The sequence below is a fragment of the Lepidochelys olivacea genome (genome assembly GCF_965140295.1).
Source record: "Lepidochelys olivacea isolate rLepOli2 genome assembly, chromosome: 26".
In the NCBI taxonomy this organism is placed as follows: Eukaryota; Metazoa; Chordata; order Testudines; family Cheloniidae; genus Lepidochelys; species Lepidochelys olivacea.
This window is the reverse complement of record NC_140436.1, coordinates 12,690,260-12,712,613: the sequence shown is the minus strand read 5'-3', so window position 1 is coordinate 12,712,613 and position 22,354 is coordinate 12,690,260. Positions and strand designations below refer to the sequence as shown.

Here is a 22,354-nt window from a genome sequence, read left to right as displayed (position 1 = left end):
ATGAAACACTCCCCATGAGGGAAACTTTATGGAATGTAATCTATCTGCATCAGAAGTACTGAATGACTGGAACCAAGGGATTCAAGGTATGTCAAGCCCCAGGCTGACACCTCCTTTCATCTTGGGAGAAGGCACCTGCTAATACCAGTCACTTTGTGGAGTGCTGACGGCATCCCAGGAAGATGAGCTAGTCTCTTTAGTCCCAACTCAAGGATATGGTGAAAGGCTGAGCTTTAGGGGGAAGCTGGGAAGACCTGCTGAGAGAAGGCTTTTGACACTCAGAAAAACAGACCTGCTGCCTTAAGGCTTTGGTCTCTATTTAAAAATAAAGACAAAGCCCAGGAAGATCAGTGGTTGTATCCCTATTGGGGATGGAGCGGAGGGGACCGCATGGGGACCCCAGCTGCTCACCCCCTCCCCACACCAGCTGTCCCAAGGAACCCCCAAGTTTGTGTAGCAGCCCTACCATCACAGGGAAGATGATAGCCGCCACAGTGGACTTCAGGATCCAGAGGATGGCTAGACAGACGATCTGCACCAGGGTGAAGAGGTGGATCCGGCGCAGCGGCACATGGCGAAGGAAGGCATAGTCAGGCTGGTGCTTGGCTGGCATCAGGAAGAGCTTGCAGCGGTCCCAGAACTGCCAGGGAAAAGGCGTGTGTTATTCGCCATCCTCGAGGAAAGGCTGAGCTGGGCTTGGTTCTGAAACGAGCAACTGTCAAGAGCTGGCTGGAGAGAAGAGTGCTGCACGGACACCTGCCAAAGGTTTTGGCTCAGAATGGTCCTTACTTGGCCCCAAATTAGGCCAACTTCCCATTAAGCCCAATGGGAGATTTGCCTGAATGAGGACTTCAGCTCTAGCCCAATGGGCTGCTACACAGATTTCAAGGCTAGAAAGGACCATTGTGATCAGCTAGTCTGACTTCCTGCATTACACAGGCCAGAGAGCTCCCCCTGAATAATGCCTTCTGAACTAGATCAGCTCTTTGTATCTTTTACACAATACGCTCTCAACTGGAGAGGGTCATTGCAATCCAGTTTGTGGTTGCACATGTTAAGACTGGGTAATTAGATCTCATGCTTCAGGGCATATACTGATTGTCACTAGAGGTCAGGAAGGAAATCCAGCCCCTGTCTACCTCCCTGCCAAATGTATCACCGCATGCCTGGCCAAGTGAATTATTGGATAGGAGTTGGGGGGTTACCTTCCTCTGAAGTCTCTGGTATTGATCACAGCTAGAGACAGGAGTGGGATCTGCTCTGGAAATCCCATGTTCTAATTATATAAAGCATTAGCCAGGAAAATGATCTTTCCTCATTTGTGCAGTGCTAATACTCAACCGTGGTTTCCACAAACAAACTCTTCAGTTCGTATTTATGCTCTTGGGAGCTAAAGCTACAGCATCTGCCTTAAAATAGTTTCTGTAGTTCAGACCATATTAACCTGGAGCCTAATTTTATCTTAAATATAGCTTTAACGTCCATTTCAAAAACAAAACAAACAAACAAACCAAAGTGATTAAGACTCAATGGGCCAAATTCCTTTCCGATAACACCATTACAGTCAGTGACATTACACCAGGGATAAACTCTGTCCCACTATGTTTAAACTGAAATTATCCTTTGGGTTAACATGAATTGGATGTCAAAAAATTCTGGTCATTTAAGGAATTGCTGTGTATCCTCCTGTCCAACTGACCCAACCCCACTTCTATCCATCCACCCTTCATCACTGTAGTATCTGAGCACCACAAGAGCTGGGACGTCTGCATTCAGACACCACCCTCCAGAGCTCAGAGTGAAGCAAGAGGGCGTGATTCCCACGGAGGGTTTTGCTGCATCCCTGGGTCCACAGCCAGCTAAATCCAGCAGTGCTCACAGAATGTTCTTAGAATGGCCAACTCTTGGTCCTGAGCCAAAGGCTCTTTTCAAGCTCAACGTTTTAGTAATTTCAAATATTGCCTGATTAAATTTCAGTCTCTCCTTTCCAGGAACAGCCCTTAATCAGTCAGGCAATAAACCATGTGTCTGGATGAGTCAATCTTCCTGCACTTTGTAGGACCTTCACTCGGTCTCCAGGTTCTGTGTCAGTTTCCCAATGCAAGGCAAGTCTGCAGCTGATGGGGAGGGGTGGATTATGCGCCAGAAGGGAAGAGGGATTTGAGAAAGCTTTTCCACCATAAACAGAATGATGTTCATAGCATCAACCACTGCCCTCTCCCTCTCCCCAAAGCAGAGCTTTCTATAACTGAGGAAGGGCAAAGAGCCACAGACTCCCTGAAATTCTCTTATAGCCAATCTTCCTTATGTGGAAAATGCTCAGATACTATGCTGATGGGCCAAACCCTAAAACGGACAGAGGTCCCAAGAAGTGTATCTCATTTACTCTCAGTGCTCCGAGCCTCCCCTTGACTACAGATCTCTCTAGCAATTGGAAGGACCCAATTCCACCCTTAACCATACAGGAGGTTGCCCGTGGGTCCATTCAGTTTCCTCTGCAGCTAATAGCATTGGTATAAGCAATAGACGAGTCCGTTTTTATCAAAGTGGTGTAAACAGATGAGGAGCATAAAGATGGAGACTGGGAATATGGTAGCAGCACATGAAGGGAACAAGCTCAGTAACACAGATTAAATTCTTACCTGAATGCCATTCAGAGAGGCAACTCCCATGTAGAGGAAGACACCATACAACACTGGCATCGGAATATACTGTGGGCAGAGGAAAAAGAAGCACACGGTGCTTAGATGTCTCCTGTGAACCACTGCAGAAAGAACATTTCTAGCAGTGTTTGTCCAGAACGACATCCGGGGGAAATCCTGGCTGAAAAACAATCCTGGTCCACAATCAAGCAGATAGATGCTGTAGTGACAGGGTACTACAAATACCATATAGAGAAGAGGCAAAACGAATGCCTAGGGTTGCTTCTGGGGAGATGCAGCCACACGCTCTCCCTTACTAAAGTCTCAATTGAGCCCTACATTTGGAGGTTTTTTCCCCTTTTCAAACGTTTCTACTGTGATTGACTTGAAGTGGACCACATCTGAGCTGAGCAAACAGGATACTGCTCTGACGTTTTGGGGAGGTCAAGCCACACCTGTAAGGGGTCATGTCACCACCTGCCCTGTTACTCCGGGTGCCGTAAAATGCTATCCTGGTGTAGCTCAGAGCCCTGACACAGACAGCCAGCACGCAAGTTACCTCCTGGCTCCCACCGCCCAGTTCCTTTTTGCTGGGTGACCCCAACACCTTCCCAGTCCTGAATTCCCCCTAAACCATCTGCCAATGTGACACTCTGCTGAGGTTCCCAGAACTGAGTTACTGGGTACAGATCTACACTATGATAAAAGACCCACGGCACAGCTGAGGCTGGCCCAGATCAGCAGAGCTTGGGCTATGGGGCTTTAAAAGGGGCTATAAACTTGCAGCGCAGATGTTCGGGTTCAGGCTGGACCCTGGGCTCTGGGACCGTCCCTTCCCTCCCGTGCTCCTGACGGGGAGCAGGTTGGTGGGTGGGGGCACCTATTTTTCCGGGGCCCACCAATTGACCCGGGGCCCCTGGGCATGGGTCCCGTTGGCCCAGGGGCTAATCTGCTGCTGCATTAGTGAGCTACCAAGGGCCACAATGTTTTACTACTTTTCGGATCACTGTTTGCTGTTTGTACAGGACCTAGAAAATCTGATGGTAACTCTGAAAATAATTGCTAACACTCATTTATAAACCCTGTAATAGTCAAAGCCATCCTGAATTTATCTGGTACTCATATATCAAGAAGAGACTATTACTGTTATGGTCAACTGATTAGTGTTCCTTCCATGAGACAGAAAGAACTGCACAACTGTGTGTCATAGGCCCTATATCACTAAAGAAGATTCTCCTTTAGCTCAAGTGGCAAGGAGAAGAAGGATCTGTGTTCTCTTCACATGAAGTTCTGAGTGACCATGGCACATAGCATAGCGAGCCCAATTTGTTCCAGTAGTTACCTGTCAACGGGGTGTTAGGTGGACTTCATGCCAGTCTAAAAGAGAACTCAATAACTTCACAAGAAAGGAGAGCATGTCCTACCCTTTCAAGAAATGGAGTCAAAATGGAATGGGAGCCAGGCTATGATCTAGTGCATGGGATAATATACTGTGGGATTCCGAGACCCTTCTCTGGCACAGTTATCCAGAAGGCAAAAAAAGAAGAGCTTTCCACCGTAATCCAACAATACCTCACTGGGCCATTGGTTCAGCACAGACCTGTATTCTGCTTGGTGTCTTATAGTTATCTGAATGCTGACTGGACCCCTGGGCCTTCATCAGCGAACTGTGCAGTGAAGAATGTTGTGTGAAGTAGAAAGAGGAAATTTTACCTTCAGAATTGGAGCCAGGAAGACCGATATCCCAGTCAGGACAAAGACAATGATTCCGGTGACTCTCTGCTCCCTGGCAAAGAGCAAAGACAGGCAGAGTGAAATGCGGCATCGGGGTGGGACAACTTCTTGTGTTTGCCTTATGTTCCTAGGGTGAAATGAACGGCTGGGACATTGAGAACCAACGGGCGTGTGTGGGTCTGCTGGCCTGTCTCCCCAGCCCAGGAAAGACGAACAGCAGAACGTGGTTTATTCATTCAAACACAAAACTCACAACCCAAGCAGGCCGCAGAACCCAGGGGCCTTTCCCCATGCATCTCTTCTCCCTAACTCCAGTGCCTGCCACAAGCACTAACCTCCATCTCTAGCTCTCCCGCCTCCCAACTGAGCTCTCTTAGCTCTTCTTAGAAAACACCTGACCCCTTCCAGCTGGATCTGATAATTGAAGCTGGCCACAGGCCCGCTGACCTTTAAAGATGACCCTGTTATATTGCCAGACATCTACAGAGAGGAATCTAGACAGATGGACATATATGGGGATAGACAGCCAGCCAGCCTGCCTCTAGGTAGGTTTTCATTACAACATTCCTCTCTTCTGCTCTCTGCTCCTGTTGCAGTCTCCCTAGTGTGATCTTTAACTCCCTCCTACTCTGGTCTGTTTGTCAACCCAGTTCTTTATTGAATTTCTCTCCCCCTCTCATATTCTTTTCTTTGTGAGAAATAAACCCCAGTAACCTTTGAGGTCTGAGTCAAACTTTAAAACCCGCAGCGTTTGAGAGGATTCAGCATTAGGCAAAACAAATCCAGAGATTGCCTCGATCCCACCGGCACGAGACCACGTCCTGCAAACCCCCCAGTTTGCAACATTTTAGAGGGCCTTAAAAGCACTTCCGTGGCACTCCCAATCCCCAAGTCATCACATCACCAGGCAGGAGTTTAGCTCAAAGAGCGAAAGCCCTGATGTCCCACTGACTTTCGATGAGATTTCGCCTCCTTTTGAAGAAGGGGCTTGCGTCCTTTGGTAAATCTGACAAAATTCAGCCAACCCTGGGCCTCTCCTGATTTTGCTGCTAGAGCTGCAGGGCTCCACATCTGTGACAGTGTCTTTGGCTCACACTGCACTTAACCCCTTGTGCACTCTGGCACACAGTATATCCCGGGTCTTTCCCTCTGCCATGCTCCATCGTGACACATCTACTCTCAGCCAGACAGGAGCTGTTGGGGTATTGCTGCCAGACCTGAAGCTACAGGGAGAGACCAGATGCTTGGGGACCCCACCAGGGATAGGCTGAAATACTAGTGTGAGAGTTTCCTGCTCATGGTCCATGCGGTCCAGGGCAGGAGCTGGATGTCATGGAGAGCGCTTGGGAATTAGGGGGTTTCCATTTTAATTTGGCTGAACCCCGGACGCTATCCCCCATCTTCCTCCACACACACTGCCAACACAGCCCAGCCTCTGGACCCGATTCTCCACACGCCTTACACCTCAATTTACCCCGGTGCAAAGTGAGCAAGAAGTGGATTCCACACACACGAGCACCAGCACAGAGAGCTCTGGTCTGGGGGTGTTTTACAGCCGCTGTGCATGCGAGTCAGTAGCTACAAAAGGCACAAAGGGCAGGGGAGAATCTGGTCTGTTACTTAGGTCTGCCCCTCCTGCAAAGAGATTTGAGACAGGTGGGGAGGAAAAGGGTTTGCATGCAGCACCCTGCCCATTGCACCCAGAGGCCCTTAATGGAATCGCTTTGCAGGCGCCCAAAATTTACTGCCCTGCAATGAGGTGGTGCAAAATACAGCTCTTCTGGGGAATAGCCCATAACAACTAACTTGAGGTGCTGGAAACGTGGCTCCCATTTCTGTAGCTAGAAGCATGCCGGGATTACAACCTACCCGACCTGCATGCTGCTTCGTGGCGCCCTCGGCCTCCGCTCTCCAAACCAAGGTAGCTGCACGCTAGACTTGGATATGAACGGATAGTGGCATGGCCTTGTGAGAGCCCTCACCTCACTCCCAGGAACTGGGGCTGCTCCCCTGGCGCGCTGGTCTCCGTCTCCATCTTTAAGCTGTCGATGTGGGCTATGGAAATGACCGTGGCCGCCACATACCAAGGCAGCCCCATGAACGAGCACACGGCCATCAGGACCCCTACCCAGAACAAGTCCAGGTGATAGCCTGCCGCTTTCTGCAACAGAGCAGGTTTCTGGTTAGGCAACGGGGGCCTGACCCCATCCTCTCTGCTCCAGAGTGTGAAATGTTTAACACCGCTCCCAAGGGGGGATTTTCAAGAGGAGAGCAAGGGAACTTGGCACCCACCTCCCATTGAGTTTCAGTGGAAGTTGGAGACCAAACTCCCTTCAGTGCCTTTGAACATCCCTGTCTAAAGAACTACAGAGACTGAGCTTTTCTCCCTTGACATTTCAGAAGTGCTCTAATTTCACCAAAACACCCCAATGAAATGTAAGGGTTTTGCACCTGAAAATAGAACCAGTTTGAGGAGAAGACAGGAATTACGATTTATTTCTATTCCTGCAGCTCCTAGGAACCCAAGGCATGGACCCCGCTGTGCCAGGCACTATACAAACAGAACAATAAGATAGCGCCTGCCCCAAAGAGCTGATTCTCTAACTGCCAGACTGGATCAAACCAGCAGTCCACATTGCCCAGCATCCTGTCTCTGACAGTGGGGCAGTATCCGCTGCTTCAGAGGAAGGTGTAAGACAGCTCTGCGTGGACAATTATGGAATCATTTGCAGTTGCGTCCCTGACCTTCTGTTAGAGTTTGGTTTATATCCCTCCCATACCTTATTATCTTGATAATTAAAGAGCTCGTTTTTTGCAGCTAATCCCTGGCATTAAGATCCAAGAGGTAAACAAAACAGCCATAATTTTAGTGGCCATATGGTGGGTGCTACGCTGGAATTCTGTTGTAGTAGGACCTTGCTAGTTCACCCTTTCATAATCTGCACAAAGCAGAGCTCAGACCCCAAATCCCAATCGTCTGTCTAGATTGCTCCAAGATTTAAGAGTCATTTCTCTAGAGAACACACTTTAGAAGGCACCAGGACACACCACACTTAAAGAGCAGCACAGCATTCATGAACCTCTTGAATCCCACCTAGACCCTATTTTGACTAGCATAGTCCTGTCCAGGGGTTAAGCTCACCTCATATGAACAAACGGAGAGGTAAGCATTGATTCCAATGTCCATAGAGCACCAAATTCTACCCTTACATGTGCCCAGTTACTTCTGTTGAAGCACATGTGTAATCAAGGGTAGAAGATGGCCCCATTTCTGTCTGTTCTATGGTTTGTTGAATAGGTTTACACCAGTTCCAGATACCATTAAAAGCCATACCCTCAGTTTGTGCTCCTTCCTATTGACTATGACGGCTGTGATTTGCTGGTCCATGAAGATCAAGATGGTAACCAGCAGAGCTGGAAGGGCGCTGGCCAAGTAGATCCACCATGGATTCTTACCGAACGGGAACACAAACCATCCTCGATCTAAGCGAGTGGGCTAAAAACATAGAGCAAGGCAAGGGTTATTGCATGCTGCATTCTGATTCTGGGTCATAAAAATTACATTTCAAGAAAATGCCATTGCATTTGGGCAAATTTGTATGAAATCTTGGAAGAATACAAAAACCGGAGTCTGTTGTGAGCGTAATCTTGTTCCAGGACAATCGGAACCTAATCCGCATTGGGAACTGACCACCACCCTCCTGAACCACTGGATAACCATTCTGACCCACAATCACAGCGTGGTGAACTGGCTAGCAGGTATGCACATCACTTCCCCCTACTGGATGGAATTAGAATTGCTCAAATGTGGGTCATAGCCACAGGCACTGTGCCACTAACATTCAAGGGATCCTCCTTTAGCTCAAGTGCTAGGGGTCTGGGCTTTGGCAGCCAGAAGTGCTGCGGGCATTCTGTCCCCATTTCAGCATGGTTTTCTGAACAACCCTGGTGCAGAGCATAGTCACAAGCATTGTCTCATTGCTTCTCGTGCTCCCCTATCTGTCTACTGCATGGCCCGGTCTACACGACAAAGTTTTAGCAGCATAGCTATGTTGGTTAGGTGTGTGAGCTCTAGTCTGTGTAGCATTGACTAGCCCCGACATGCCACGTCTACACTAGGAGCACTTTCCTGGTGTAAGAATACTGGTATGCCATATGGGCAAAGCACTCCTGGGACAGACACTGCTTAGGTCAGCAAAGCTGTGCTCTGGACTGGCATTGTTAGACCACCTCACACGAATGAAACAAGCTAGAGTGGTAAAAGTGCAGTGTCTACACTAGTGGCTTTTGCCAGCACTACCCTGTCGGTCCGGAATCACACCTCTTCACATCCCTGCCCGACAGAAGTCTGTAGTGTAGACATAGCTTTATACTTAGGCTTGGTCTACACTTAAAAGTGAGGTCAACATAGCTACATCCATCAGGGGTGTATAACACCACCCATTTTTTCATGTTCTGTGTGTATATAAATCTCCTCACTGTATTTTCCACTGAATGCATCCGATGAAGTGAGCTGTAGCTCACGAAAGCTTATGCTCAAATAAATTGGTTAGTCTCTAAGGTACTTGTGAATCATAGAATATCAGGGTTGGAAGGGACCTCAGGAGGTCATCTAGTCCAACCCCCTGCTCAAAGCAGGGCCAATCCCCAATTTTTGCCCCAGATCCCTAAATGGCCCCCTCAAGGATTGAACTCACAACCCTGGGGTTAGCAGGCCAATGCTCAAACCACTGAGCTATCCCTGTCACAAGTCCTCCTTTTCTTTAAGGGGTTAGAGAGGCATAGCTTCGGCGACCTAGCTGTACCCTGATAGTCTCCATAGCGTAGACATACCCTTCGAGCGTAAGCTCTTTGGGGCAGGGACAGTGCCTTTGTTCTGTGTTTGTACAACACCTAGCAAGATGGTGCCCTGAACAGGACAGTTCCTTCCACTCTCCTCCCCCACCCCCCCCGGGCGCTATGCTCATAAAATAATTAACAGCAATAATAACTAACTGTGACATCCTAACACAGCCGCAGATTTGTAACAATATGCATCTTGTCAGAGAGAGCTGAATACTTCGAAAGGGACGCTAGTGATTTTACCTTAAAATCGGTAGGCACTTGCAGTTTAGGAGTATTCAGTCCAAACAATACATCGAGACCAACGAACATTAGTATGGACATGAAGATAGAGAAGTCACTAATAAGTTTGCGTAGCTACAGAGAGAGAGAGAGAGCACAAATCAAACACAAAGAAAAGGCAGAAAAGTGGCAGAGTTCGAGCATTAATCAGAGAATGAAAATAATTTGTGTGAGACGCAGTGTTAGCCGATTCATTTCAACAGAGAAATGGAATGGGTATCTACTGAGATCAGTATCAGCTTGCATCAGCTGGAGTTGGAGTCATTTCCGAGTGAATGATTAATATCTACCTAAGGTACTCATATGGACACTGTTACCTTGTGAGCACCTTCCATTCTTTAATGGGGATGCTATTATCCCCATATTACAGAGGGGAAACTGAGGCACAGAGAGGCTAAGTGACTTGCCCAAGGTCACATAAAAAGTCTGTGGCAGAGCAGGGAATTGACCACAGGTCTAATCCCATCCTGGCTCCTTAACCACTGACCCATCCTTCCCATCCCCTGCTCTAATCAATGTATATTGTGTGCCAGGGGATAAACTTCCTTCTATGTGATGTTTGCACATATATCACTGAGGCTGGATGTTCAATGTCCATAAATTTGATGGCTGGGGGAGACGGGGTGCTCAAGAAATATTTTTGCCAATAATTTCGCCACTGAAAAATCGGATCAGCCAATAAAGTGTTTTGGAAACTGAATCCCTTTCATCCCATTCCTAATGTAGCTGTTGGAAGGACAGTCTCAAGGGTTAGCTGAAAGGAATTGGAAGGGACAGAAATCAGGAGAGGAAAGAACTTCAAAACTGCTACATTCAAACCTTAATTATACTGGGAACATGCAGCTTTGGAGTGTCCAGGCCAAACCAGGCATCTATTCCACAGAACAGCAGAATGGAGAAGACAATGGAAAAATCAGCAATGAAGGCCCTGACCTAGAGGCAGATGGGGTTGGGAGGGAAAGGCTGGTTAAACAGGGTGGTTTACAGATCTCCAAGCATGCAGTACACCACAGGGACATTAAGAGACACACATGCCTGATCTCCTTCTCATACAGGTATAACTCTGTTGATGTCAAAGGAGTTACTTTTGATTTGCACTGGTGTAAGTCAGAGCATCCACATCAGCATTACCAGTTTTCGTGATTTTATTGCTCGTCTCACAATACATGCTGGTTTTATTAAATCCCAAGCTCCTGGAGTCATGTGAATATGTGAAACTCTCAGCTTTCATTTAAATGTTCCTAGTCCTTCTGGTTGTGGAGAAAAGCTTGGAAATGTGACCAAGCGCAGCTTAAAAGCTCACAAATCAGAAGGCAAATTAAAACAAAACAGTTAAAAAAAAAAAGCTTATGTTTTCAGGTTGGCAATATTGGCACATTGCTTTATTAAAACATCAAATCCTCAATTGAAATCTGGAAGAGGGTTTTTAAATGGCAGCAACTTGTAGTTTTCCAGCAAGTTAATGCAAAGTTTCAAGAACGTTCACTTGTCAGATGTAGAAAAAATAAACTCAGAAACATGGCTCTATTCCTCGTAATTCTGCAGTTGGCAGAAATATCAGCTCTTGGTGGCTCGGATTCTGCTACTTGTAAATGAATTGTATGCATAGAAAAAGTTCAAGAATCTTTTAGAGAGACGCAGACTTCACAGAAATGGGAAGTGAAATGTATGTGGGCATCTTAAATTGATCCTGAATTTTAAATGTTAAAAACTTGCCATTATGAAAGCTATCACTAATAAAAATGTTCCCACAACTCAAAAAAGGCATCCTAATGAAAGCAGTATGCAGTGTTTGCAGACCAACATTGCTACATCCAAAAGTGAAATGGACCATAAATAAAAGCAAAACTGACTTCACAGATTTTCATTGTCCAAAGTAGGTGAAATGCAAAACCCAACAAAGAACATCCATAGCAAGCAGCATACTGGATTTTTACATTCTTTCATTTTTAATAATCTAAAGGACACCTGCTGGATAGGTTAAGCTCAGAATTTTGTTGCTGTAAAATAAAGTGTGTGGAAGGGAAGGATAAAAGCTAATATGAAAATGTTTGCATGGATTTCTATAAAATAAAATTAATTTCCTTTGAACAGGTGTCTAATTACAAATCATGGGGCAAGCTAAAGAGATGTTCATAATAAAAAAAACAAAAACAAAACCAACCCCAAACACCCAAACTAGAAATCTTGCATGCTTCTACTTCTTTTTCATATTCTCCCCTCCCCTCTCTGACCTGCACATTGCTTCAATAAGACCCTGATCCTGCAATTAGATCTGACCGGGTCGGCCTTTGTGCCTGTAGAGAAGCCCTCTGACTTTGATGGGACAACACCCAGGCATAAGAATCTGTCCATGCAGATCCAAATGCAGGACTGGAAGCCATGATCTGTATTTCAAGTTCCCCGTGTCACTCCGAAAGGGACCAGCTTACAGGTTTTGGTGGAAACTGAACTACAGATGGGTTTCATGGGCTTTGTATTTTTTCTTACCTTTGTAGGAAAGTAGCGACTGAACTTAAATTTCTTCAGCGTTACAGTCATGGAATAAGTCCCAAAGAAGAGGATGAAGGACATGAGGGCTAAGTCAGGAACAAATTTACAGGATTTCCCTACTAGGCTTCCGCCATACTTTAGACATTCCTTCTTACTCAGCTGGGTCCAGTCCAGAGCTGTTACGTTAATAGCATTGTACTTGGAATCGAAATGTTGAAGAGAATAAACCAAAATACTTATTAATACATTGAGCAATTCTCGTGTGCAGGCAAATGCAATTAGTCACATGGCACTGCTTAGGAGCGCCACTACAATTCTGGGGAAAGTTAAAGTGCTCTATAAAATATACAGAGCAACGCATCACAGAGCAGCGGAAGGCAACAAAAATGCTTAGGGGACTGGAACACATCAGTTATGAGGAGAGGCTGAGGGAACTGGGGATGTTTAGTCTACAGAAGAGAAGAATGAGGGGGGATTTGATAGCTGCTTTCAACCGCCTGAAAGGGGGTTCCAAAGAGGATGGATCTAGACTGTTCTCAATGGTAGCAGATGACAGGACAAGGAGTAATGGTCTCAAGTTGCAGTGGGGGAGATTTAGGTTGGATATTAGGAAAAACTTTTTCACTAGGAGGGTGATGAAACACTGGAATGTGTTTCCTAAGGAGGTGGTGGAATCTCCTTCCTTAGAAGTTTTTAAGGTCAGGCTTGACAAAGCCCTGGCTGGGATGATTTAATTGGGGATCGGTCCTGCTTTGAGCAGGGGGCTGGACTAGATGACCCCCTGAGGTCCCTTCCAACCCTGATATTCTATGATTCTATAATCATAGTCACCCGTAAGAACTTGGCTCAGAATTTGTAGTATTCAATGTATTTCCTACAGTAAGTATAAGGATAACTGTAAATAGAAGTAACAATATCCCTTTATTCAATGGCAAAATTGTCAAGTTGTTAAGGGTGACCACTTTCATGACATTAAACTTCAGTGGAATTAAACCAGATAAGAACCATGTCTCTTAATAATGAGGCATTCAGTGCTTGTCTGGTGCCGAGATATGAAAATATTTTCAAAAAGTGCCGAGTGATTTTTGGATTCCCCAATTTGAGACCACTAAAAAGGGCCTGATATTTGGAAAGTGCTCAGCTCCTGCCTGTGAATGTCAGACTTCTTTAAGGTGTCTCAAGTTGGGCACCCACAAGCTGGGGCACCCAGGATTACTCACAACTTCTGAAAGTCATGACCATTGTTTGTATCTTGGCTAGTGTAAAATACACACCAATATAAAAGTAACTATCTGTTCCATGGTCTTGGATTCTCTACTTATTCTAACTTGTGAGTGTAGACAAGCCCTAAACTGGTGCAACTTTTCTAAGGGCTTGTCTACACTTGAAAGTTAACTAGGACTAAGGTAGGGTGTGAATTTAAAGTCTAATAGCTACTCCTGAATAACCCGTGCGTAGACAAACCCTTGCTCTGGTGCATGTCCCAGGTGGTTGGGAGCTCCTTAAGCCGCAGCACACAGTTTCACTGGTTTAACTGAAAGTGTGATTTTAAATTGAGGTAAACCGCTGTGGAGGGTCTTTTTTCAGCTTAAACCAGGCTCTTCAATTTCAATTAAGTCAGCTAGGAACAGCTTTAAATTCAACTGAAATAAACTGCTCTTAAATGGAAATAAGCGTGTCCACACAGAGGTTTGCGCTGGCTTAAATAAGCCAGTGGAACTAGGCGCATAGAGAGGCCTTACATTCAGTGGTGAGGTACATGCATTATAAGTGCTTGACTGATTATGCCTGCACGGCACACATATGGGAGATTAAACTAACCCAGCGTGCACTGCTATGGATTCTTTGCCTGCAGTCTGTTCTTTGGTGGTTTATAATATTCTGGTTGGGCACGTGAAGGGGATGTTGCCAGGCCATTGCAACTAGAAGGAACAGACACACAGTTCCCATTCCGCTCCTTCCCCAAAGCCGAACGTTGATTCCATGCCGTGATTTAATTCATTTGGTTGGCAAGTCATATAACTAAAAAGTTGATTTCTAAAGAGATCGCTGTAGGCTTTGATAGCATCCCTGGAAGAAGACTGAGTGACTGATTTAACCGGTGGATCCCCATGTGTCCCACTTCCTTTCTTTCTGGGCTAAGAAAGGATCCAGAGGGCTTGGCTACCCCCTACTTGAATATACATAAAACAAAACTACTTACCACAGAAATGTTAGTGTTGTTTGGTGCCAGCGGAGCTGAAGCATTGAACAATGTTGTATTCACTGCAGAAAAGGGGTTTGTTATTAAGGTTTTATATATATGAAAACAAATAGTCAAGTTCAACCCAGCATGGAAATCCTGTTTAAGCCTAGCGGACCCTGCTGGCTCAAACCAGTAACCGCCCTTCCATTCCCAGGAGAGAGCAAAAAACTCTGCGTTCAGTTCCCAGCAAGGGTTACCTAGCGGCGCACACAGCTATGGGCCATTTAGACAGTTCTGTCTACACGGAAGGGAAAGAATGTAATGAAATCCAGGATAAGCACATTATTACAGACCTGTTGGGAAGGGAGGGGGATGGGATCCAGGAGTGAAACCCAGCACGAAGGGCAGAACACAGATTTTGGGAGCTAGAGTGTAAACCCTGGTTCTAACTCCAGCAGCGACTTCTCCCTGATTAATACGGTGTGTGGCCTTCCATTTAGACCAGAAAATAACCCCCGAGGGCTGCATTAGCAACTTGCCAGGAGCCTGAGAGATGCACTTAATTGTAAGAACATTGATTGTACCTTCCTTCAAGAAGAAAAGGAGTACTTGTGGCACCTTAGAGACTAACCAATTTATTTGAGCATGAGCTTTCGTGAGCTACAGCTCACTTCATCAGATGCATATCGTGGAAACTGCAGCAGACTTTATATATACACAGAGAATATGAAACAATACCTCCTCCCACCCCACTGTCCTGCTGGTAATAGCTTATCTAAAGTGATCATCAGGTGGGCCATTTCCAGCACAAATCCAGGTTTTCTCACCCTCCACCCCCCCACACAAATTCACTCTCCTGCTGGTGATAGCCCATCCAAAGTGACAACTCTTTACACAATGTGCATGACAATCAAGTTGGGCTATTTCCTGCACAAATCCAGGTTTTCTCACATCCCCCTCACCCCCATACACACACAAACTCACTCTCCTGCTGGTAATAGCTCATCCAAACTGATCACTCTTCAAGTTTAAATCCAAGTTAAACCAACATTCCACACAAAGATGGACTACAAGCCGTCAAGAACACTATCCCCGATAATGTCACGGCTAACCTGGTGGCTGAACTTTGTGACTTTGTCCTTACCCATAACTATTTCACATTTGGGGACAATGTATACCTTCAGATCAGCGGCACTGCTATGGGTACCCGCATGGCCCCACAGTATGCCAACATTTTTATGGCTGATTTAGAACACCGCTTCCTCAGCTCTCGTCCCCTAAAGCCCCTACTCTACTTGCGCTATATTGATGACATCTTCATCATCTGGACCCATGGAAAAGAAGCCCTTGAGGAATTCCACCATGATTTCAACAATTTCCATCCCACCACCAACCTCAGCCTGGTCCAGTCCACACAAGAGATCCACTTCCTGGACACTACAGTGCTAATAAACAATGGTCACATAAACACCACCCTATACCGGAAACCTACTGACCGCTATTCCTACCTGCATGCCTCCAGCTTTCACCCTGACCACACCACACGATCCATCGTCTACAGCCAAGCTCTGCGATACAACCGCATTTGCTCCAACCCCTCAGACAGAGACAAACACCTACAAGATCTCTGTCAAGCTTTCTTACAACTACAATACCCACCTGCAGAAGTAAAGAAACAGATTGATAGAGCCAGAAGAGTTCCCAGAAGTTACCTACTACAGAACAGGCCTAACAAAGAAAATAACAGAACGCCACTAGCCGTCACCTTCAGCCCCCAACTAAAACCCCTCCAACGCATTATTAAGGATCTACAACCTATCCTGAAGGATGACCCAACACTCTCACAAATCTTGGGAGACAGGCCAGTCCTTGCCTACAGACAGCCCCCCAACCTGAAGCAAATACTCACCAACAACCACATACCACACAACAGAACCACTAACCCAGGAACACTATCCTTGCAACAAAGCCCATTGCCAACTGTGCCCACATATCTATTCAGGGGACACCATCACAGGGCCTAATAACATCAGCCACACTATCAGAGGCTCGTTCACCTGCACATCCACCAATGTGATATATGCCATCATGTGCCAGCAATGCCCCTCTGCCATGTACATTGGTCAAACTGGACAGTCTCTACGTAAAAGAATAAATGGACACAAATCAGATGTCAAGAATTATAACATTCATAAACCAGTCGGAGAACACTTCAATCTCTCTGGTCACGCAATCACAGACATGAAGGTCGCTATCTTAAAACAAAAAAACTTCAAATCCAGACTCCAGCGAGAAACTGCTGAATTGGAATTCATTTGCAAATTGGATACTATTAATTTAGGCTTAAATAGAGACTGGGAGTGGCTAAGTCATTATGCAAGGTAGCCTGTTTCCTCTTGTTTTTTCCTACCCCCCCCCCCCCCAGATGTTCTGGTTTAACTTGGATTTAAACTTGAAGAGTGGTCAGTTTGGATGAGCTATTACCAGCAGGAGCGTGAGTTTGTGTGTGTATGGGGGTGGGGGGGATGTGAGAAAACCTGGATTTGTGCAGGAAATAGCCCAACTTGATTGTCATGCACATTGTGTAAAGAGTTGTCACTTTGGATGGGCTATCACCAGCAGGAGAGTGAATTTGTGTGGGGGGGTGGAGGGTGAGAAAACCTGGATTTGTGCTGGAAATGGCCCACCTAATGATCACTTTAGATAAGCTATTACCAGCAGGACAGTGGGGTGGGAGGAGGTTTTGTTTCATATTCTCTGTGTATATATAAAGTCTGCTGCAGTTTCCACGATATGCATCTGATGAAGTGAGCTGTAGCTCACGAAAGCTTATGCTCAAATAAATTGGTTAGTCTCTAAGGTGCCACAAGTACTCCTTTTCTTTTTGCGAATACAGACTAACACGGCTGTTACTCTGAAACCTACCTTCCTTCAGTTATCCGAGGAGGGGCAGCCCATGGAGACTACAGGTCCCATGGTGCAACACTTCATCTTAGGTCACATGACCTCCAACTCGGCTCCCAGGCATCTTGGGATTTGTGGTGTCAATGGGCTTCCCCTCCACTTTAAATGACCACATTTGATCCATGGACCACATTCGGCTGCTACCTAGGCCACGGTCAGAAGCACTGCCTCTCAGCCTAAAGAAAAGAGTGGCCATATAAATACACAGAACCCATTTTGGTTTTTTGGATAGCTTCCAGGGATATATACCAATGGGAGCCCTCCCCCGAATCAAATCAAGCCATGCCCCCTGCCACCCTCTTCCAGCTCGCTGAATGTCCCCTCAGTTGTTCATTGTGTTCTCTGCCATTATAACATATACTGTTGTGCTTACCACCAATTCAGAGAACGCATGACGCAGATGTGGTTCCTTCTTCAAAGCCTTCGCTTTTCTGTATGTGGTATGGGGCAGGGGATCATAGTTTGAAAGGTAAGATGTCCATCTGAAAGAATTGCCATTCCTGGGGGAGGGGGCACTGGAGAGAACCCAATGTCTCTTTCTCCTGGAGCAGGTCTTACCCTCATTCTTAGAGGGTCACTCCTTCTGTAAGAACTTTGTGGCGTTTGGAGAGATCCACTGGGGCCCACCTTTTTAGAAACAAGCTGGGGAAAAAGAAACCCTTCTCTCTCCAGAAGCTGCTTTTGCTCAACAGGTCACCTCTCATCTAGGGTGAATCTCTTCCGTTGCCATCCTGGATTCTCGCTGCAAGAAAGAGGCTTCCCCTCTCTAACCCCATCCAGCCCTTTTCAAGGAGAAAATGGATGGCGAGAGAATGCACTCTCTCACACTTGGAAACCCAAATGGAGAAAAACTAAACCACAGCACTAAGGATGGTACTTAAAGCACTTCTCTGGAGCCTTTTGCTGGAGGATTTTAAAGGGCTTAACTAAGTGGCAACATTCTTGGTATGTTGGTATTATTCCACCCATTGTACAGATAGGGAAACTGAAGCACAGAGAGATTAAGTGACTTTCCAAAGTGACTTTTTCATTCTGCTTAAAGAATACCCTGCAGAAGGATGGATTTACTGGAAAAAAAAACCCCTATGCATAATTTACTTGGGTTTTGAACCTAATTTTCCCACTGCTGCAGATGAACTTGTTAAAGTCATGAGGTTTCTTTTGGCAGGCATGGATTCATCATGGGAGCTGTAGTCTCCATGGGCTGCCCAATCCAGTTAACAATTCTTCATCTATGTTAAAGGTTGCTATAAAGAGGGCAGTGATCAGTTGTTCTCCATGACCACTGCAGGCAGAATGAAGAGTAATGGGCTTAATCTGTCGCAAGGGAGATTTAGATTAGGTATTAGGAAAAACTGTTTAACTATAAAGGAGAGTTAGCTACTGGAATAGGCTTCCAAGGGAGGTCATGGAATCCCCATCAGTGGAGGTCTTTAAGAACTGGTTAGACAAACACCTGTCAGGGATGGTCGAAAGTTGACTTGGTCCTGCCTCAGCTCAAGGGACCGCACAGATGACCTCTTGAGGTCCCTTCCAGCCCAACATTTCTATAATTCTGAAGGTGGCAAACACATAACATCTAACGTCCTGCCTCAAGATACTGTCATTCCTTTCCCCGATGAACTACACAGGATAATTAATGAAGGAGAAGTGATTGCTGGGTTAGAATCAGAGCCCCTGGTGCTACCAAAACAATACTCTACCACCAGAGAAAAAGGAAGGGAAAACTGAACTAATGTGACTTTTGGTTCGATTAACTCCAGACTTTACAGTGTTAAAGGTTTCTTTCGATAACCTTTAGCTTTTCCAGAACCAGACATATTTGCAATTTCTACTGCTTTAAATTGTTCATTGCCCATCTTAAAGAATACTGTAGCATTGGCTGTATTTTTCTGAGAAGGCCCATAAAAGTGCTTTACACAAATGGATATATTGGACTCGAGATAAAAGTAGGAAACATTAAAAAAATAAAAATAAAACAAAAGGGTAAGAGTATCAAATATTAAATAATTTTAATATTTATAAAGCGATACTCACTTGAGATTGAAAGCAGCCAAATAGATGTGTGCAGCAGAGACAAATATGGTACAAATCAGTTACAATAGTCAAAAATCAAAACTAACAAAAATAAATAAAAGGACCAAAAGGAGATTAACACACTCTCAATATCTGGAAGAGTGAAATGTCCAAATCGGAGACCACTTTATTAGATGCCCAGAGCAACCCGGGTGAAAGATCAAGTCTAAGCGTTGCTGCTGTTGGGAGGAGATTGAGGGTTTACAGCGTAGAAAAACTTCTAGAGGAGAATGGGGTTTCCATGTGGACTTCGGGGTTTGTGTGTAACAAAGGAGATACGTGTGGTTTTGATTTGCTCAGCTCAGATTTAAGTCACTTAAAATACATTTTATTTTTAAATTAACTCAGTGATGGTAAAAAGATGCCAGCTTGACAGCTCTGGAGACTGAAATCCTTTGTCCACAGAACAGATACTGCATGGATGAAAAGAAGGTTAGCTGTCCACACAGACTTGGCCAACATGCCTCAAACTCTGTCCTGAGGGACTGCTTCTAGGTGTGAGAGTAATTCAGTCTCCGTGGGCTAGATCATGTTGTTTAGACACAGTCCAAAGGCAGAAAGTGCCCTGTGACTCCCACGCGCTTCTGTATAGTTCACCTGTCACTACACCCCGATATGGGTTTGGGTTCAAAGGAAGCTATTACTACAGGAGACCATCCTGCTAAAAAGATGATGATGAAGAAGCCAAAAAGAAACATTCTTTTGTGCTAATGTCCTCAGAAATCAGACGAGTTGATTTAGTTCCCTCTAGTTCAAACCTGGACCCCAGATGGTGTTCACAGGAAACACATGTGAAATGTGTGGGTTTCAGAGCAGTTTGCGGGAACCCACTAACCCCCCATTACAACTGGTTGTAATAGACGGGCCATCTCAGAAGTCAAATGAGCCATGGAGACTATGCTAGCAAATCATCCCTAGAGATGAAGGACCTGATTCTGTTCTCACACTGATTTTAAACCAATGTAACTCCATGCTTGGAGTTTTTCCCAGTCAGAACTGAGTGAAGTCTCCGGCATTGCACGGGGCAAGCCTGCACGGCCACAACTGTCCTTTGGCTCACTAGTGGATTTCAGCTTCCACGGCTCTTGCCTCTGTCTACTGATGCCTTCCATTTGGGTATTGCTCAGCAATGTACGGAAAAGAAAGTGTTAGCAAATTTGTGCAGAAAGTTGCGTGTATATGCAACATTTAATCAAACTGGAAAAGTTCACCATTGTTTTGGGAATATTTTTGTGGTAACTTTGCACACGATAGTCCATTTCTTTTTTGAAACAGTCCTTTTCTCCCTCTGCATTGCACCAGACAGAGACAGGGCCCTCTCTTCAGATTTCCCTTTTTTATATTTAATGCTTCACAAGGTCACCCAGACTGTGCCCAGGGAGGGGAAGCACTTTTTCAGGCTAGCAGACCTGTGGCCACTGAGTGGGAAGTGTTGTTTCAGAAAAGACGACTCAAAGGGTCAAATTCTGCTTTCTGGAAGGGCCTGATCCTGCACCACCGCAGGCTTCTACAGCATCAGGTCCTTACATCAGTTGAAATGAGAATCACTCCACTGAAGTCTCTGGAGTGACTCCAGATATGCAGTGACTTCACCAAGAACAGAATTTGATCCTCTGGCAGCAAGAAATTGCAGCCTCTCTAGTCAGAGTTTTAAAATGTGGGATGATTTAAGAAAAGTGATTAAAAATAGACCTGGAAAAGAAAAAAGTTAGAATTTCTAAGCCAGTTTAAGAGGCTTGATTTTCCTGCCAAACAAATAGGCAACATTTTTGCAAAGACAGACGATTTTTCAATTTCAGGAATAACTCAATTTTCACTGCAAAAAAGAGCTAAATAAACGAACCGTTTATGCAGACTGAAATTTAAGAGGCACTTTCAAGATTAAATTAATATAGTAAAAAAAATCTTGTGATATGTGATTAAAACTGGAATATAAAAAATGAATTTACTTTTCATTATTCACGAATTTTATCTGCATGGATTCAACTCAGTTTAGACTCAGTGAAACTAGACTGCTCAGTTTCAGTATATTTATGTTAAGTTTCACTTTCTGTCTTATTTGCACTAGGATGATGATTTATGTTTGAGTTTCTAAAACTGTAGGATGATGAAGGAGTACTTGTGGCACCTTAGAGACTAACCAATTGATTTGAGCGTTAGCTTTCTTTCAAAATGAGGGGGAAGGGGTCAATGCAAATTCCTCCTGTTTTCCTTGAAATGTAAGTGTCCTGAAAATCTTTCTAGTCATATTAGTTGTGGTTTTTTCAAACAAAATCCAAACTTTTGCTTTAAAATATTTGACAGTTTCTCCAAACAGGAAGGGAATTCACTGAGATATGCATGAAAGAGCTGGTTGGAAAATGAAGGGGTTTTCCCTGCAGAAAATTCTGACTTTTCGTGAAAAAACCCTGATTTCCCCCCAGTTTTTGGCAACTGAAAACGAATAAAATTTTGGCCAAAAAATTTGAAAAAAGTGTGTTTGTTAAGACTTTAGTTTTCCAACGAGAAACTGAAATTTTTCAAGAAACATCTGAATTTTTGTCTAATGGAAAACTGGATTTTTTTGACCAAAAATGAACATTTTACCAAAAAGTGTTCTGGTGGAGAATTACTGGCAGACACCAGCAGGCAACATTTGACATGCATCTTTCAGGATGGCACTGTACATATCCCTGCGGTGACCTCGCCAATTGCATGTTAACAGGAACATGTTTCCAATCAGATTAAACCGTAAATTCCAAGTCAGAGAAGATATTTTGTTTGTTTTTCAAAACGAAAAGAGCTGCTGTTTTCTGTCCCCATTTAGAGAAAGTGAAGGTATGTGTCAGCAAGGTAGCAAACGGAAATTGCCCGCAGGCCAAGTTCCCACGCTGCTGCAAACAGGACATGCACACCCCAGACCTGGTCCAAACTTACCTCCTCCACTTCCTGGAGTCTGTCTTTACTGTTATCTTAGAACAACCAAACATAAATCTCTTAAGCTTTCTCTAGGGTGGTTCCTATAGTTTTTACCCTAGATGGCCACACACTGTCTCAGGCCCTAGTTCTTTTTGCCCCTCTAACACTGTAAGTGGGAACCAACAGGATCCCATCTGCCCGTATGAGTTGTCAGAAACAGTTCTGCATCTTAATGCAC

General features: G+C 45.1%; 1 protein-coding gene across 1 annotated transcript in view; it reads right to left on the bottom strand.

The window, feature by feature from the left end:
* SLC4A5 (solute carrier family 4 member 5) overlaps nucleotides 1-22,354 on the bottom strand; it is a 126,141-nt gene that overhangs the window by 16,932 nt on the left and 86,855 nt on the right. Inside the window, exons 17-25 of the mRNA XM_084615364.1 lie at nucleotides 14,197-14,258; nucleotides 11,991-12,191; nucleotides 10,320-10,433; nucleotides 9,462-9,575; nucleotides 7,711-7,872; nucleotides 6,359-6,537; nucleotides 4,356-4,428; nucleotides 2,643-2,711; nucleotides 467-640 (exon numbers count right to left, since the gene is read on the bottom strand). Of these exons, the coding sequence (XP_084471490.1) occupies nucleotides 467-640; nucleotides 2,643-2,711; nucleotides 4,356-4,428; nucleotides 6,359-6,537; nucleotides 7,711-7,872; nucleotides 9,462-9,575; nucleotides 10,320-10,433; nucleotides 11,991-12,191; nucleotides 14,197-14,258 (1,148 nt within the window). The remainder of the gene's footprint in view (nucleotides 1-466; nucleotides 641-2,642; nucleotides 2,712-4,355; nucleotides 4,429-6,358; nucleotides 6,538-7,710; nucleotides 7,873-9,461; nucleotides 9,576-10,319; nucleotides 10,434-11,990; nucleotides 12,192-14,196; nucleotides 14,259-22,354) is intronic.